General features: G+C 45.2%; 1 protein-coding gene across 1 annotated transcript in view; it reads right to left on the bottom strand.

The window, feature by feature from the left end:
* ulk4 (unc-51 like kinase 4) overlaps positions 1-15,829 on the bottom strand; it is a 202,205-nt gene that overhangs the window by 34,320 nt on the left and 152,056 nt on the right. Inside the window, 1 exon segment of the mRNA XM_072912929.1 lies at positions 4,644-4,691. Coding sequence (XP_072769030.1) covers positions 4,644-4,691 — 48 coding nt within the window.

Here is a 15,829-nt window from a genome sequence, read left to right as displayed (position 1 = left end):
GGTTTAAATGTAACTTAGATATTGGGTTTCACTATGTAAAGCGCTTTGAGTCACTAGAGAAAAAGTGCTATATAAATATAATTTACTTCACTTCACTTCACATGTCGGGTGCAATGTGAGCTGGGCGGTAGCCGAAGGCAGGGCACTTGGCGGTCCGATCCTCGGCTACAGAAGCTAGCTCTTGGGACGTGGAACGTCACCTCGCTGGGGGGGAAGGAGCCTGAGCTAGTGCGCGAGGTAGAGAAGTTCCGGTTGGATATAGTCGGACTCACCTCGACGCACAGCAAGGGCTCTGGAACCAGTTCTCTCGAGAGGGGCTGGACTCTCTTCCACTCTGGCGTTGCCAGCAGTGAGAGGCGACGGGCTGGGGTGGCAATTCTTGTTGCCCCCCGGCTCAGAGCCTGCATGTTGGAGTTCAACCCGGTGGACGAGAGGGTAGCTTCCCTCCGCCTTCGGGTGGGGGGACGGGTCCTGACTGTTGTTTGCGCTTACGCGCCAAACAGCAGCTCAGAGTACCCACCCTTTTTGGATTCACTCGAGGGAGTACTTGAGAGTGCTCCCCCGGGTGATTCCCTCGTTCTACTGGGGGACTTCAACGCTCATATTGGCAACGACAGTGAAACCTGGAGAGGCGTGATTGGGAAGAATGGCCGCCCGGATCTGAACCCAAGTGGTGTTTTGTTATTGGACTTTTGTGCCCGTCACGGATTGTCCATAACGAACACCATGTTCAAGCATAAGGGTGTCCATATGTGCACTTGGCACCAGGACACCCTAGGCCGCAGTTCTATGATCGACTTTGTAGTTGTGTCATCGGATTTGCGGCCTCATGTTTTGGACACTCGGGTGAAGAGAGGGGCGGAGCTTTCTACCGATCACCACCTGGTGGTGAGTTGGCTGCGATGGTGGGGGAGGATGCCGGACAGACCTGGCAGGCCCAAACGCATTGTGAGGGTTTGCTGGGAACGTCTGGCAGAGTCTCCTGTCAGAGAGAGTTTCAATTCCCACCTCCGGAAGAACTTTGAACATGTCACGAGGGAGGTGCTGGACATTGAGTCCGAGTGGACCATGTTCCGCACCTCTATTGTCGAGGCGGCTGATTGGAGCTGTGGCCGCAAGGTAGTTGGTGCCTGTCGTGGCGGTAATCCTAGAACCCGTTGGTGGACACCGGCGGTGAGGGATGCCGTCAAGCTGAAGAAGGAGTCCTATCGGGTTCTTTTGGCTCATGGGACTCCTGAGGCAGCGGACAGGTACCGACAGGCCAAGCGGTGTGCGGCTTCAGCGGTCGCGGAGGCAAAAACTCGGACATGGGAGGAGTTCGGGGAAGCCATGGAAAACGACTTCCGGACGGCTTCGAAGCGATTCTGGACCACCATCCACCGCCTCAGGAAGGGGAAGCAGTGCACTACCAACACCGTGTATGGTGCGGATGGTGTTCTGCTGACCTCGACTGCGGAAGTTGTGGATCGGTGGAGGGAATACTTCGAAGACCTCCTCAATCCCACCAACACGTCTTCCTATGAGGAAGCAGTGCCTGAGGAATCTGTGGTGGGCTCTCCTATTTCTGGGGCTGAGGTTGCTGAGGTAGTTAAAAAGCTCCTCGGTGGCAAGGCCCCGGGGGTGGATGAGATCCGCCCGGAGTTCCTTAAGGCTCTGGATGCTGTAGGGCTGTCTTGGTTGACAAGACTCTGCAGCATCGCGTGGACATCGGGGGCAGTACCTCTGGATTGGCAGACCGGGGTGGTGGTTCCTCTCTTTAAAAAGGGGAACCGGAGGGTGTGTTCTAACTATCGTGGGATCACACTCCTCAGCCTTCCCGGTAAGGTCTATTCAGGTGTACTGGAGAGGAGGCTACGCCGGATAGTCGAACCTCGGATTCAGGAGGAACAGTGTGGTTTTCGTCCTGGTCGTGGAACTGTGGACCAGCTCTATACTCTCGGCAGGGTCCTTGAGGGTGCATGGGAGTTTGCCCAACCAGTCTACATGTGCTTTGTGGACTTGGAGAAGGCATTCGACCGTGTCCCTCGGGAAGTCCTGTGGGGAGTGCTCAGAGAGTATGGGGTTTCGGACTGTCTGATTGTGGCGGTCCGCTCCCTGTATGATCAGTGTCAGAGCTTGGTTCGCATTGCCGGCAGTAAGTCGGACACGTTTCCGGTGAGGGTTGGACTCCGCCAAGGCTGCCCTTTGTCACCGATTCTGTTCATAACTTTTATGGACAGAATTTCTAGGCGCAGTCAAGGCGTTGAGGGGATCCGGTTTGGTGGCTGCAGGATTAGGTCTCTGCTTTTTGCAGATGATTTGGTCCTGATGGCTTCATATGGCCAGGATCTTCAGCTCTCACTGGATCGGTTCGCAGCTGAGTGTGAAGCGACTGGGATGAGAATCAGCACCTCCAAGTCCGAGTCCATGGTTCTCGCCCGGAAAAGGGTGGAGTGCCATCTCCGGGTTGGGGAGGAGATCTTGCCCCAAGTGGAGGAGTTCAAGTACCTCGGAGTCTTGTTCACGAGTGAGGGAAGAGTGGATCGTGAGATCGACAGGCGGATCGGTGCGGTGTCTTCAGTAATGCGGACGCTGTATCGATCCGTTGTGGTGAAGAAGGAGCTGAGCCGGAAGGCAAAGCTCTCAATTTACCGGTCGATCTACGTTCCCATCCTCACCTATGGTCATGAGCTTTGGGTTATGACCGAAAGGACAAGATCACGGGTACAAGCGGCCGAAATGAGTTTCCTCCGCCGGGTGGCGGGGCTCTACCTTAGAGATAGGGTGAGAAGCTCTGTCATCCGGGGGGAGCTCAAAGTACAGCCGCTGCTCCTCCGCATCGAGAGGAGCCAGATGAGGTGGTTCGGGCATCTGGTCAGGATGCCACCCGAGCGCCTCCCTAAGGAGGTGTTTAGGGCATGTCCGACCGGTAGGAGGCCACGAGGAAGACCCAGGACACGTTGGGAAGACTATGTCTCCCGGCTGGCCTGGGAACGCCTCGGGATCCCCCGGGAGGAGCTGGACGAAGTGGCTGGGGAGAGGGAAGTCTGGGCTTCCCTGCTTAGGCTGCTGCCCCCGCGACCCGACCTCGGATAAGCGGAAGAAGATGGCACTTCACATGTTGTAAACATTTTCTCTGGTAAAAATACAACCAACTTGAAGCGTCTTCTGCAGGCTAATCATCAGGACATCTACGCAACAGTAAGTAGGCCTTAACTAATATTTCCAAATGATTCATACTGTACTGAATTACTGTTATTATTAAAGACAGTAGAGAATGAGCAAGACTGCTTAGTATACCACTACTTTTGTTTTACGCGTAGGTGAGCTCGCCCGCCAATCTGGAATAAAACTAGTTTGAGTCATGTATTATTCAACATTTGAAAAAATGCAAAATTTCAACTAAAAAAATAACACATAATATGGTTAGTGTGAAATATACTTATTGAAATATTAATGGATTGCAGGTCTTGTTGGGAATTTAGTTTTTGAGATGCTCTGCAATAATAATGAATGCTGCTCAGTGGACTTGTGGTTAGAGTGTCCGCCCTGAGATCGGTAGGTCGTGAGTTCAAACCCCGGTCGAGTCATACCAAAGACTATAAAAATGGGACCCATTACCTCTTTGCTTGGCACTCAGCATCAAAGGTTTGGAATTGGGGGTTAAATCACCAAATGATTCCCGAGCGTGGCCACCGCTGCTGCTCACTACTCCCCTGAGGGGCTTGTGTGTGTGACAATCACTGGCACCTTAACACTTTAACTTTAATACAAGTGCTTTCAAAACAACTTCAAAGATGCGTAGTTCGCTATACTTTATATTTTAGTAGACAAAATTTACAGTCATTTTAGTCGACTAAAATGTTGTGGAATTTTGTCGACTAAAACTGGACTAAAAGTAAATTAATATAGATATCTAAAATAAAAATAAAAATAAAATACATTTTTGTCAAAAGACTATTACTAAAACTAAATTAAAAACAGCTGTCAAAATGAACAGTGCTTCAGATGAAGTCAGTATAGTCACTTGTTCAACTTCTTTAGTTATAATAATAGTGTTCCTTAAGGTTCTCCCTGGCCTTATTTTCTTCATTTGGGCTACTCAACTGGTGGTCCAAAACTTGGGAGGGACTCACATTTTGCAGCACATACTTAAAATACTGTCATAAAGAGGGTCTTTGACTAGCTTATTTGCAGAAAGTTCTTAAAAAGAGTGGCGCGCTCATGTAACTGACAAAATAAAACGGCCAACATCAAATATCTACTGTTGAGGTTGCTTGTTCTCCGGAATAAACAAAAACGACTAATAGTGAAGGGAGAAATCCGGCCCTTAGCGTTCAGAAAATTTGGCCCCCTAAACAATTTAGATGAATATATTTGCTGTATGTTTTTCATTGTAGTTTATAATTGTGTAGAATTGAAATGTTTTCATATTAATTTGAAAATAAAATTCAAATATTATTTTTTGTAAAAACATAATGTTATTATACTCTTAAGTGTATCTTACTAATGTTGATGAGCCATAAACCGAGTGTAAACATGTGGTTTGGTTAAGTGATGATTTCAAGATCTGTCAAGTGGAATTATAAAACTTTTTTTTCTAGAATGGATTGGATGACTAAGTGAAAGACAAACACATGAGTTAATTAAGTGAGAATGTTGTTATTATGAGCTGGAACACTGTCAGAAGGACTCTGCTGTGATTGATCAACCTGAAATACAAGAAATGAAAAAACAGAATGAAAATGTGTTTGTAAACCCAGCAGTTATTTCCAAACATTTATGTTATTATGCATTTACATGATTTTATTTACTATTATACTTTTCAACATAGGGTAAATGATTATGTCTTGTTAGTACATTGCATTCATGTATTTTCCAATCGGCACTTTCCCTGTGTACTAATCACTTTATGTACACTTTTTGTGCACTTAGTTTCTCAGTATGTTGCCACATACCTTGTTTATATATTATTGAATTAATTTCTTATTATGTTGACAGTTCAGTTCAGTTTCAGTTTATTTTGAACATGCATACGATACAATGTAATGCATCACACATTTCCAGTTGTTTCAGTGAACAAATAAGTAATAAATAAAAAATATACCATAGTAAGCGAACAAATATTAAATACATAAATAATCATAGTCTCAATTTTTTTTTTTTAAAGAAAAAAAAAGGGTTCAAAATTTTCATCATAATTCTTGTTCTGTGTACTTTGTGAACACTTGTAGTTTGAGCAGTCTCTTAAACTGAATCATATTGGTGCTTTGTTGGATTTATTTAGTTAATCCATTCCATAATTTAATTCCACATACTGATATACTAAAGGTTTTTAGTGATTATTGGGGACGGTTCGGCGAAGTTGGGAGAATGGCCGGGCCAGCAATCTGAGGGTTACTGGTTCAATCCCCACCTTCTACCATCCTAGTCACGTCCGTTGTGTCCTTGAGCAAGACACGTCACCCTTGCTCCTGATGGGACTGGTTAGCGGCGTGCATGGCAGCTCCCGCCATCAGTGTGTGAATGGGTGAATGTGGAAAATAGTGTCAAAGCGCTTTGAGTTCCTTAAAAAAAAGGTAGAAAAGCGCTATACAAGTATGACCCATTTACCATTTGTATGAGCATACAAATGTTTGAAATTCGATTTTCCGCTAAGGTTATATTTCTCCTCTTTTGTTGAGAAGAAATGTTGTACATTCTTGGGTAGCAGGTTATAGTTTGCTTTGTACATCATTTTAGCTGTTTGCAAATGCACCAAATCGTTGAATTTTTAATAATTGTGACTTAATTAAAAGGTTTGTATGTTCTTTATATCCAACATTATGTATTATTCTAATTGATCTTTTTTTTAACAAAGTTAGCGAATGAAGCGCACATTTGTAGTTGTTTCCCCATATTTCTACACAATAACTCAGATATTTTTATTTTCCTTGCCCTTATGTGGGCTTTGTACCGAGGATGTCGTTGTGGCTTGTGCAGCCCTTTGAGACATTTGTGATTTAGGGCTATATAAATAAACATTGATTGATTGATTGATAAGGTAACACTAGCGAGCAGTAGAGAATATGAAGTGATTTTGGTCAAGAACATATTTTGCTTTATTCATTATTGACGTGTGTCTTGCTACTTTATGTTGTATATTTTTTACATTACATTTCCAATTCATTTTATCATCTATTATTACACCCAAAAATGTGTTTTCTTTTACCCTTTCAATATCTCCTCCGTCTATCTGTATTTGTGTTTGACTTTCTCTTCTACTGTTACCAAAATACCATTAATTTAGTCTTACTGAGATTCAAAGATAGTCTGTTTTTGTCAAATCATATTTTTAATATGTTAATTTATTCTGTTATTATTTTGTATTATCTTCTGTATACTTTAACCATGTATTTTTATAAGCTAGATTGTTAGTTGAAATCATAAGACCCCAGCAGTGTGGGGACAAAAGACGTTGACAGTGAAAGGAAGAGTGGGGTGCTAATAAATTAACAACAAAATGACTAGCACAAAAGCTGAAAGCCTAAAGAGGGAAAGGAATGGATGTTTTTATTAGAAAGGACAGTATGTAGTTACTGATTTAGTTCCTCATTTACAAGAATTAACTTTGTGTTATGGACGTCTGGACCTTTCGACACAAAAGTATGTGCACAGTTATGTGTGAATGTGTAAGTGTGTTTGCATTTAATGTGTTTATTTAATGCAATGAATGATAATGAAGGTAGCCAATGTAATAAAAGTGTGACTATCACAGAGTTCAGCTACAAGAAACGTTCACGCAATAAATCATGATTAAAATTTCAGTCTTGTTATGTTTGACATGTTTTGGACCACTACCAGAATACCAACAAGCTTGTTAGAAGTGTTGACTACTTTCTGAGCCATTCCACAGAGGAAATAAAACGTATACATTTACCAAGCAATGTGTCCTGCACATTATTCTAATTGCATACTTAATGAATATTGCTTAATTAAAGGGGAACATTATCACAGTTTCATAATTGCTAAAACCATTAAAAAATCAGTTCCCAGTGGCTTATTATATTTTTCGAAGTTTTTTTCAAAATTTTACCCATCACGCAATATCCCTAAAAAAAGCTTCAAAGTGCCTGATTTTAACCATCGTTATATACACCCGTCCATTTTCCTGTGACGTCACATAGTGAAGCCAACACAAACAAACATGGCGGAAAGAACAGCAAGCTATAGCGACATTAGCTCGGATTCAGACTCGGATTTCAGCGGCTTAAGCGATTCAACAGATTACGCATGTATTGAAACGGATGGTTGTAGTGTGGAGGCAGGTAGCGAAAACGAAATTGAAGAAGAAACTGAAGCTATTGAGCCATATCGGTTTGAACCGTATGCAAGCGAAACCGACGAAAACGACACGACAGCCAGCGACACGGGAGAAAGCGAGGACGAATTCGGCGATCGCCTTCTAACCAACGATTGGTATGTGTTTGTTTGGCATTAAAGGAAACTAATAACTATGAACTAGGTTTACAGCATATGAAATACATTTGGCAACAACATGCACTTTGAGAGTGCAGACAGCCCAATTTTCATCAATTAATATATTCTGTAGACATACCCTCATCCGCGCTCTTTTCCTGAAAGCTGATCTGTCCAGTTTTGGAGTTGATGTCAGCAGGCCAGGGAAGCTAGGGTCGATAGGGGGTTTAGCTCGCTCGTCTGCGGGAACAAACTGCCGTCATTGCTTGCAGTGCTACCGAGGTCCTTTGTCCCTGAATTGCTCACACACTCCGGCAGATTCAATGGGGGTCTGGCGGCAGATTTCTTTGACGTTATCGTTGGAAATGCATCTGCTTTGAGTGTCGCAGAATATCCACACATTCTTGCCATCTCTGTTGTAGCATAGCTTTCGTCGGTAAAGTGTGCGGAACAAACGTCCAATTTCTTGCCACTTTCGCATCTTTGGGCCACTGGTGCAACTTGAATCCGTCCCTGTTCGTGTTGTTACACCCTCCGACAACACACCGACGAGGCATGATGTCTCCAAGGTACGGAAAACAGTCGAAAAAACGGAAAATAACAGAGCTGATTTGACTCGGTGTTTGAGAAAATGGCGGATTGCTTCCCGATGTGACGCTACGTTGTGACGTCATCGCTCCGAGAGCGAAATTAGAAAGGCGTTTAATTCGCCAAAATTCACCCATTTAGAGTTCGGAAATCGGTTAAAAAAATATATGGTCTTTTTTCTGCAAAATCAAGGTATATATTGACGCTTACATAGGTCTGGTGATAATGTTCCTGTTATGATAGAGTTCAAGGGTGGACCCCGGGATGCGGAGAATGGAGGCAAGGGAAGCGATAACAACTGAAAATATTTAATAAGTCCAAAAATGGTAACTAAGGATGATGGGGCAAAAAGTGCACACCATGGAAAATCTAACAAAAGGAGTCTCTTTCAGAGAATGGCCTTGACCGTGACCGCCTGGTGTCCATCGATCAGCCTGGGAGGAGGAGGAGGCACCTCTGGAGGACTCAAGGGACTGGAGGACACAGGCTTGAGTAGGGAGACGTGGAAGGACGGATGGATCTTGAGAGAGTCCGGAAGATGTAGGCGAACCGCTGAAGGGTTTATAACTCGCTCGATGGTGTAAGGTCCAATAAAACGTTGCTGCAGTTTCTTGGAGGAAACTTGGAGAGGTAAGTCACGAGATGACAGCCATACCTTCTGACCAGGCTTGTAATCCGGAGCTGTGCTGCGGTGGCGGTTGGCAAGACGCTGGTTGCGCTCCGAGGTGCGTGCCAGTGCGGACCGTGTGTTCTGCCAGGCTAGACGTGCACGGCGTAGGTGGACAGCAACCGATGGAACGGCGACCTCAGATTCCAGGGAAGGAAAGGCAGGAGGTTGGTACCCGTAGGCAGAGTGGAAAGGAGACATACCTGTAGCCGAGCTGATGAGAGTATTGTGGGCGTACTCAATCCAAGATAGACTGAGCGCCCAGGAGGCCGGCTGCTGGTGGCAAACGCAGCGGATGGCAGCCTCCAGATCCTGATTGGTGCGCTCCGTCTGACCGTTAGTCTGTGAGTGGTATCCAGAAGAGAGGCTCGGTGATGCTCCCAACGAATTGCAGAAAGCCTTCCAAACTGCCGAAGAAAATTGTGGTCCCCTGTCCGAGACTACATCCACCGGGATACCATGCAGCCGGAAAACTTGGCGTGTAAGTAATTCTGCAGTCTCGAGTGCCGAGGGCAACTTGGGAAGGGGAATGAAATGTGCCATCTTGGAAAAGCGGTCCACCACTGTCAATATTACGGTGTTGCCATTAGATGGGGGAAGTCCTGTGATGAAGTCCAACGCCACGTGGGACCACGGGCGGGAGGGTATGGGAAGTGGCCGTAGAAGGCCAGCTGGTGCCCGATGAGAAGCCTTATTGCGGGCACAGGTGGAACAGGCAGCTACGTACTCCGTCACGTCAGTTCTGAGAGTAGGCCACCAGAAGCGTTGGGCTAGGAGGTAAGTCGTACGAGTAATGCCTGGGTGGCAGGCGATCTTGGAGTTGTGGGCCCAGTTCAAGACCTCCGGACGGAGTTCTGGAATGACAAATAAACGACCCTGAGGACAGTTCTGAGGAGAAGGAACCTTCTTGAGTGTCTCTGTCACGCGACTCTCGATGTCCCACTGTATAGCTCCCAGCACTTGTGATGGAGGGATGATGGTCTCGGTCTTGGCCTCCTCCTCGGGGCAGGCATACATTCTGGATAAGGCGTCAGGCTTACCGTTCTGAGAGCCGGGTCGGAAGGTTATAGTAAAATTGAACCTGGTGAAGAACAATGTCCATCTGGCTTGCCTTGGGTTTAGCCGTTGAGCAGTGCAGATGTATGCCAGATTCTTGTGGTCCGTGAACACAACAAACGGAGTCTCCGAGCCCTCCAGCCAGTGCCTCCATTCCTGCAGTGCTAAGACAACAGCGAGTAGTTCTCTGTTACCTATGTCGTAGTTGCGTTCAGCAGGAGTCAGGCGACGTGAGAAGAAGGCACAGGGGTGCAGCCTCTGGTCGGAGGTAGAGCGCTGGGAAAGAACAGCTCCCACGCCGGAGTCGGAAGCATCAACCTCGACAAAAAATTGAGTGGACACGTTAGGGTGGATAAGAACAGGTGCTGAAGTAAATAACAACTTAAGTTTCTCAAAGGACCTCTGTGTCTCAGAGGTCCACAAAAAGGGGATCTTTGTAGATGTAAGCTTAGTAAGAGGTTCAGCTACCTGACTAAAATTGCGGATAAAACGGCGGTAAAAATTAGCAAAACCTAAAAATCTTTGGAGGTGCTTTCTAGTGGTGGGTGTGGGCCAATCGACCACAGACTTGATCTTAGCGGGATCTGCTCGGAGTTGACCCTTCTCTACAATAAACCCCAAGAACGGAACGGATTCAGTGTGAAACACGCATTTCTCAGCCTTGACAAAAAGTCTATTCTCTAGAAGACGTTGAAGAACTAAGCGAACATGCTGGACGTGAAGTTCGGAGTTAGGAGAAAAAATGAGGATATCGTCCAAGTAAACGACCACAAATCGATCGAGCATGTCGCGAAGAACATCATTAATGAGGTTTTGAAAAACACCCGGCGCATTGGTGAGGCCAAAAGGCATGACCAGATATTCAAAATGACCTAGTGGTGTGTTAAAGGCGGTCTTCCATTCGTCCCCTTGCTTTATTCTGACCAGGTGATAAGCATTGCGGAGGTCTAATTTGGTAAAATATCTGGCCGTGTGTAAGGGATTAAAAGCAGAGTTGAGAAGCGGAAGGGGGTACTTATTTTTAATCGTAATAAGATTTAGGGTCCGATAATCAATACAAGGGCGGAGTGTCTTATCTTTCTTTTGCACAAAAAAAAAACCGGCGGCTAGAGGAGAGTTGGAGGGGCGGATGAGACCTGAAGCGAGTGACGTGGTGATATAGTCCTCTAGTGACTCTCGTTCTTGTTTAGAAATATTATAAAGACGGGACGAAGGAAGTGTAGCACCCGGGAGTAGATTAATAGAGCAGTCATAGGGACGGTGTGGTGGTAGTGACAATGCGCGGTCCTTACTGAAGACCTCCTTAAGATCATGGTAATTTGTGGGGACAACCGACAAATCTATGATCTCTGGGGTAACGACACGTGCGGGTCCGATGCGAGGGCATGCGGATTGGAGACAATGTGTGTGACAAAAATTTCCCCAATTAATGATCTTTGTCTTGACCCAGTCAATATGGGGATTATGCAGAGCTAGCCAGGTAAGACCAAGCACAACAGGACCCGAGCGAGAGGGAATGACGAGAAAACAAATAGACTCAAAATGGTTACCAGATAATTTTAGCGTTAATGGTTCAGTCTGATGAGTAACGCTCGCTAGGTGGCCCCCGTCGAGGGATCGGACCACCCTAGGTATGTGTAATTTGGACATGGGAATGGCCAAACGCTTAACAAGTGCTTCATCAATAAAATTGTCATCAGAACCAGAGTCAATGAGAGCACAAATGTCAAACTGCTTATTCTTATCCCAGGTGAGTATGCCAGTGAGTTGAAGTCGTGATAGAGTCTGACCTGTAGAGGGCGGTAGAGGAGCAGGAGCGGTCGCTGGCGCATGTGTTGCTTGGGTGTGGCGAGTGGGTGGAGCTCGAGTGCGAGGAGGTGATGCTTGAGAACGATGGCGAGCTGGACGATGAGGGCAGCGGTTCAGGCGATGATCGGCCTCTCCACAATACAGACAAAGATGGAGGCGAAAGCGACGATCCCTCTCCGCTTGAGTCAGGCGAGATCCTCCTAATTGCATTGGTTCGTCCTCTCGTGATATCGATACTGCATCGATAATGGGTATCGGTGCGGCAGTAATTTGATGCCCTCCATGGCCACTCCCATTATATGCAGATGAGCGCCATCCTTGCTGTCGGAGTCTATCTGTCTCCCAGTCAACGAGGCGAGTCTCCACCTCCACTGCCGTAGCAACCAGCTCGTCGAGGCTATCGGGAGTTTTGTGCGGAATCATAAGTCTCCGGACCTTATCTGCAAGGCCTAGGGAGAAAACGTCCACCAATGCGGAAGTGGGCCATTCACTTTCCGCCGCCAGTCTACGAAATTCAATGGCGAAGTCCGTGACGCTGCGCTGCCCTTGTTGCAGACGCAACAACGATCGCGCCGCCTCACGCCCTGGCCTCCCGCGTTGGAAAATGCTCTTTAAAGCCTTGGAGAAGGCGGCGTATGAGGCGCACACGGGTGACTGACGCACCCACTCTGCGGTGGCCCAAGCAGACGCCCGGCCACTCATGTGGGTCAAGATAAACGCCACGCGCGCTCTTTCTGACGGAAAGGACGCGGGCAAAAGTTCGAAATAGATCTCACATTGGGTGAGAAAAGTTTGTACATCACCTGACTCGCCGGAGAAACGCTCAGGCTTCGAGAGTGGTGGACAGGCGGCAGGAGGAGTGTCTCTAGGAAAAGGAGTATCTTCAGGACGTGGCGGTAACTGCGGGGTTGCTGGAACGGCCGTGGGAGGAGACATGGCGTGCAGAGCGGTGAGTACGCTACTTAGCTGTCGCTCCAATGTGTCGAAGCGGGCTTCTTGGCGTTCCGTCATGGCGTTGACGCACGCACCAAGTAAGCCAAATTGTTCCTCTTGTTTCCCCAGGCGAATAGCATGTTGTTGCAGTTCCCGCTTTACTGGGTCCGTCTCTGCGAGGTCCATTTTGAAATGGCCGGTTATTATGTTATGATAGAGTTCAAGGGTGGACCCCGGGATGCGGAGAATGGAGGCAAGGGAAGCGATAACAACTGAAAATATTTAATAAGTCCAAAAATGGTAACTAAGGATGATGGGGCAAAAAGTGCACACCATGGAAAATCTAACAAAAGGAGTCTCTTTCAGAGGTTGGCGGAACCAAGGTCAGGAACGCACACAGCGTGGCAAAAACTAGTCCTCTAAAACAAGGTGGCTAGAAAAACAAAAACACAACAAGGTCAATATAACAGAAATATGTGAAGGCAACATACCAGGGAAGCTGAGTCAAGGTAACACATGTCAGAGTAGAGTTCAGGAAGAATAACCGGCGGGGACCAGCTGGTGGAGACGCGCTTAAATACTACCCGGAGATGATTAGCAGCAGGTGTGCCTCGTTGGGGACAAAAGACTGTGGAAGAAACTGAAAAAACCAATAGAGAAGGCAGGGAGAAGACAACATACATAACAGTTCCCCTTTAAAATGTTAATTCAAACTACTATGATCACTGGAAAATAACATTTGTTACCTGTTCATGTTTTCTAAAATCAGACTTTACCAATAAATGCAATATTTAAAGCCTTCAGAAAAGTCAAATATTTTTTTATTGCATATGTGTTTCTCCTTACCCCATCTATACTTCAATATTTTTTTTTCAAAACCACAACAACCACAATTTAGTTGAAATTCACACTTTACTCATGTCCCTGGGTTTTCACTCAGTCCTGTTACACTAACATATTACCTACCCACCCTGAAAAATTGGAAATTTCATATGGTCCACAGAAAGTTGCATCATTCAGATTTTTTGCAGGCCACGGGGAAAACAATAGTAAGGTAATTTAGTTATCTTTCTGTATATGTGATGACATTGCAACTATGACTGGTTGGGTTCAAATTTCAGCCAAGCCCAGTTATTGAAATTATAATGTTTTTTATATTATTTGTTTAGCTTTAAAATATGTGTTGTTGAATCCCAGTAATGTGTAATGTCAACATGCTAATGGCATAAATTCCATGTTGCTATGTCTATTTGTTAATTCTATGGTAAAAATGCACTCTAGTTACTTTCAGTCATGTTATTAAAATGAGTCAACCTCGGCTTTAGAATCTTGTAACAAATTAAATAAAGTTGCCTGAGATGGGCCAATACATACTTTTAGTGGTTTAATAAGTGTATTATCATATTAAGAGATGAAAATGGACAGAAATGTAAGTTTGTTTTGGGAGAGTTACGGCATGCAAATAGCACCTATTTGGAGGATTAGCACTTATGTAGTTGAGGAACAGAACTAAGACTGAATCTACAATATGTTGGTTTATAGACCCTAGATCCGATGATATTTGGATGTCATGTTATATTTTGCGACAAAATGTTTATACATTGTCACATTTTTAGATACATCCGTATCACGTGGCACACACTGAACCTTGGTACTTTGACCACAACCTACTGTCTCCAGCCAAGATAAAACAATGTTTTATTTTTACAAACTCTATGAATCAATTTGTTTTGTATAATGGCCATGCATTAGAACACAAAACACTGTATACCTATACAATTGGACAAGAAATATAGTCTCTAATGTTTTATAGATTTTTCACTCTCTTTATGTGTGATGAGAAAACAGGCATGGTACAATAGGGAGGGGTGGGCTCCACTTTTTACAGAATTTTGAATCTTGATAAATAGCATGGCATATTTGAAAGTAAAATAATTAATAAACACATATTTCATTTTATTTATTTACAACATTCAGAGTACTAAGACTGAGTTGAGTGCCAAGCAGGGAGGTAATGGGTCCCATTTTTATAGTCTTTGGTATGACTCGAAAGATAAGATAAGGTAAAGCAAAGACACATAATTATTGGAACACTGAAACAGTGTCACAATAAAGGCGACATTGGCAGATAAACACTCCTGATTGGCAATCAGGGACAGGTGAGAAGAACAGGCTTTAGAAGTTGTACTGAAGTCAGAATCAGAATCAGAATCAGAATCAGAATCAGCTTTATTGTCATTACGCAAGGTAACGAGATTGAGGCCATTCCATACAGTGCGATGTGTGCATGCTAGAAAAACAATGTGCAAATATATAAAAATATAAAAAATGTAGAAGTGCAATGAATATGGTGTGAAATGAATATATACATGAAAAAAAAACAGGGTGGTTGGTGGAATGGGTTATTGCACCGAAGAGAACGCAGTTATGAGGGACAATGGGGCAGTCCGTTCAGGATGGTTATGGCCCTGGGGAAGAAGCTGTTCTTTAGCCTGTTTGTTTTGGTTTTAATGCACCTGTAGCGCTTCCCAGAGGGCAGCAGGTGGAACAGGTCAGAGCCAGGGTGGGTGCTGGCTCTGTTGAGGCAGCGGGAGGTGTAGATGTCCGTCAGAGAGGGGAGAGGGCGGCCGATGATCTTCTGAGCCGTCTTGACCACTCTTTGCAGCCTCTCCCTGTCTGCTGCAGTGCAGCTGCCGTACCATACCGTAATACAGTAGGTCAGCAGGCTCTCGATGGACGAGCGGTAGAAGGTCAGCAGCAGGTCAGGCTTCAGGTTGTACTTCCCGAGGACTCTAAGGAAGTGTAGCCGCTGCTGAGCCTTCTTGATGATTGATGTGGTGTTGACTGTCCAGGAGAAGTCATTAGAGATGTGGACTCCAAGGTACCTGAAGGTGTGGACCCTCTCTACACGCTCGTCACCAAAAGACAGACCAAGACAGAAAAAAGAACCAAAATAAGAGCCCGGAACAGGAAGAAACACTAATGATTATTCTTTTATTTAAATAACTAACTAATTTAAGTGTGGATTTTAGCTATTTTCAATGTATTGCTTAATGTAGGTTTGACCCTGCCTGCCTTCCTTCCGAGTGCAGGTGGGGTAGGCTCCAGCTACCCCGTTACCCTGAAAGGGACAAGCGGAAGAAAATGGATTTAGGTTTTCTGCACTGTATTATGACTGATTGGCCCTTTTTTAATCTGTCGTACATGCTAAATATTGTAATGATCATTGATCCATCCATCTATCTGCTGTGTTATGCTGCTAACAGCCTATAGGGGCAATACATTTGGAATCTGGGATCACTCTTCTTGCTGTAATATATATCAACAAGCAATATAATC

The sequence above is a fragment of the Nerophis lumbriciformis genome, linkage group LG04, assembly GCF_033978685.3.
Source record: "Nerophis lumbriciformis linkage group LG04, RoL_Nlum_v2.1, whole genome shotgun sequence".
Classification (NCBI taxonomy): Eukaryota; Metazoa; Chordata; class Actinopteri; order Syngnathiformes; family Syngnathidae; genus Nerophis; species Nerophis lumbriciformis.
This window is presented reverse-complemented; position numbering and strand designations above follow the sequence as displayed.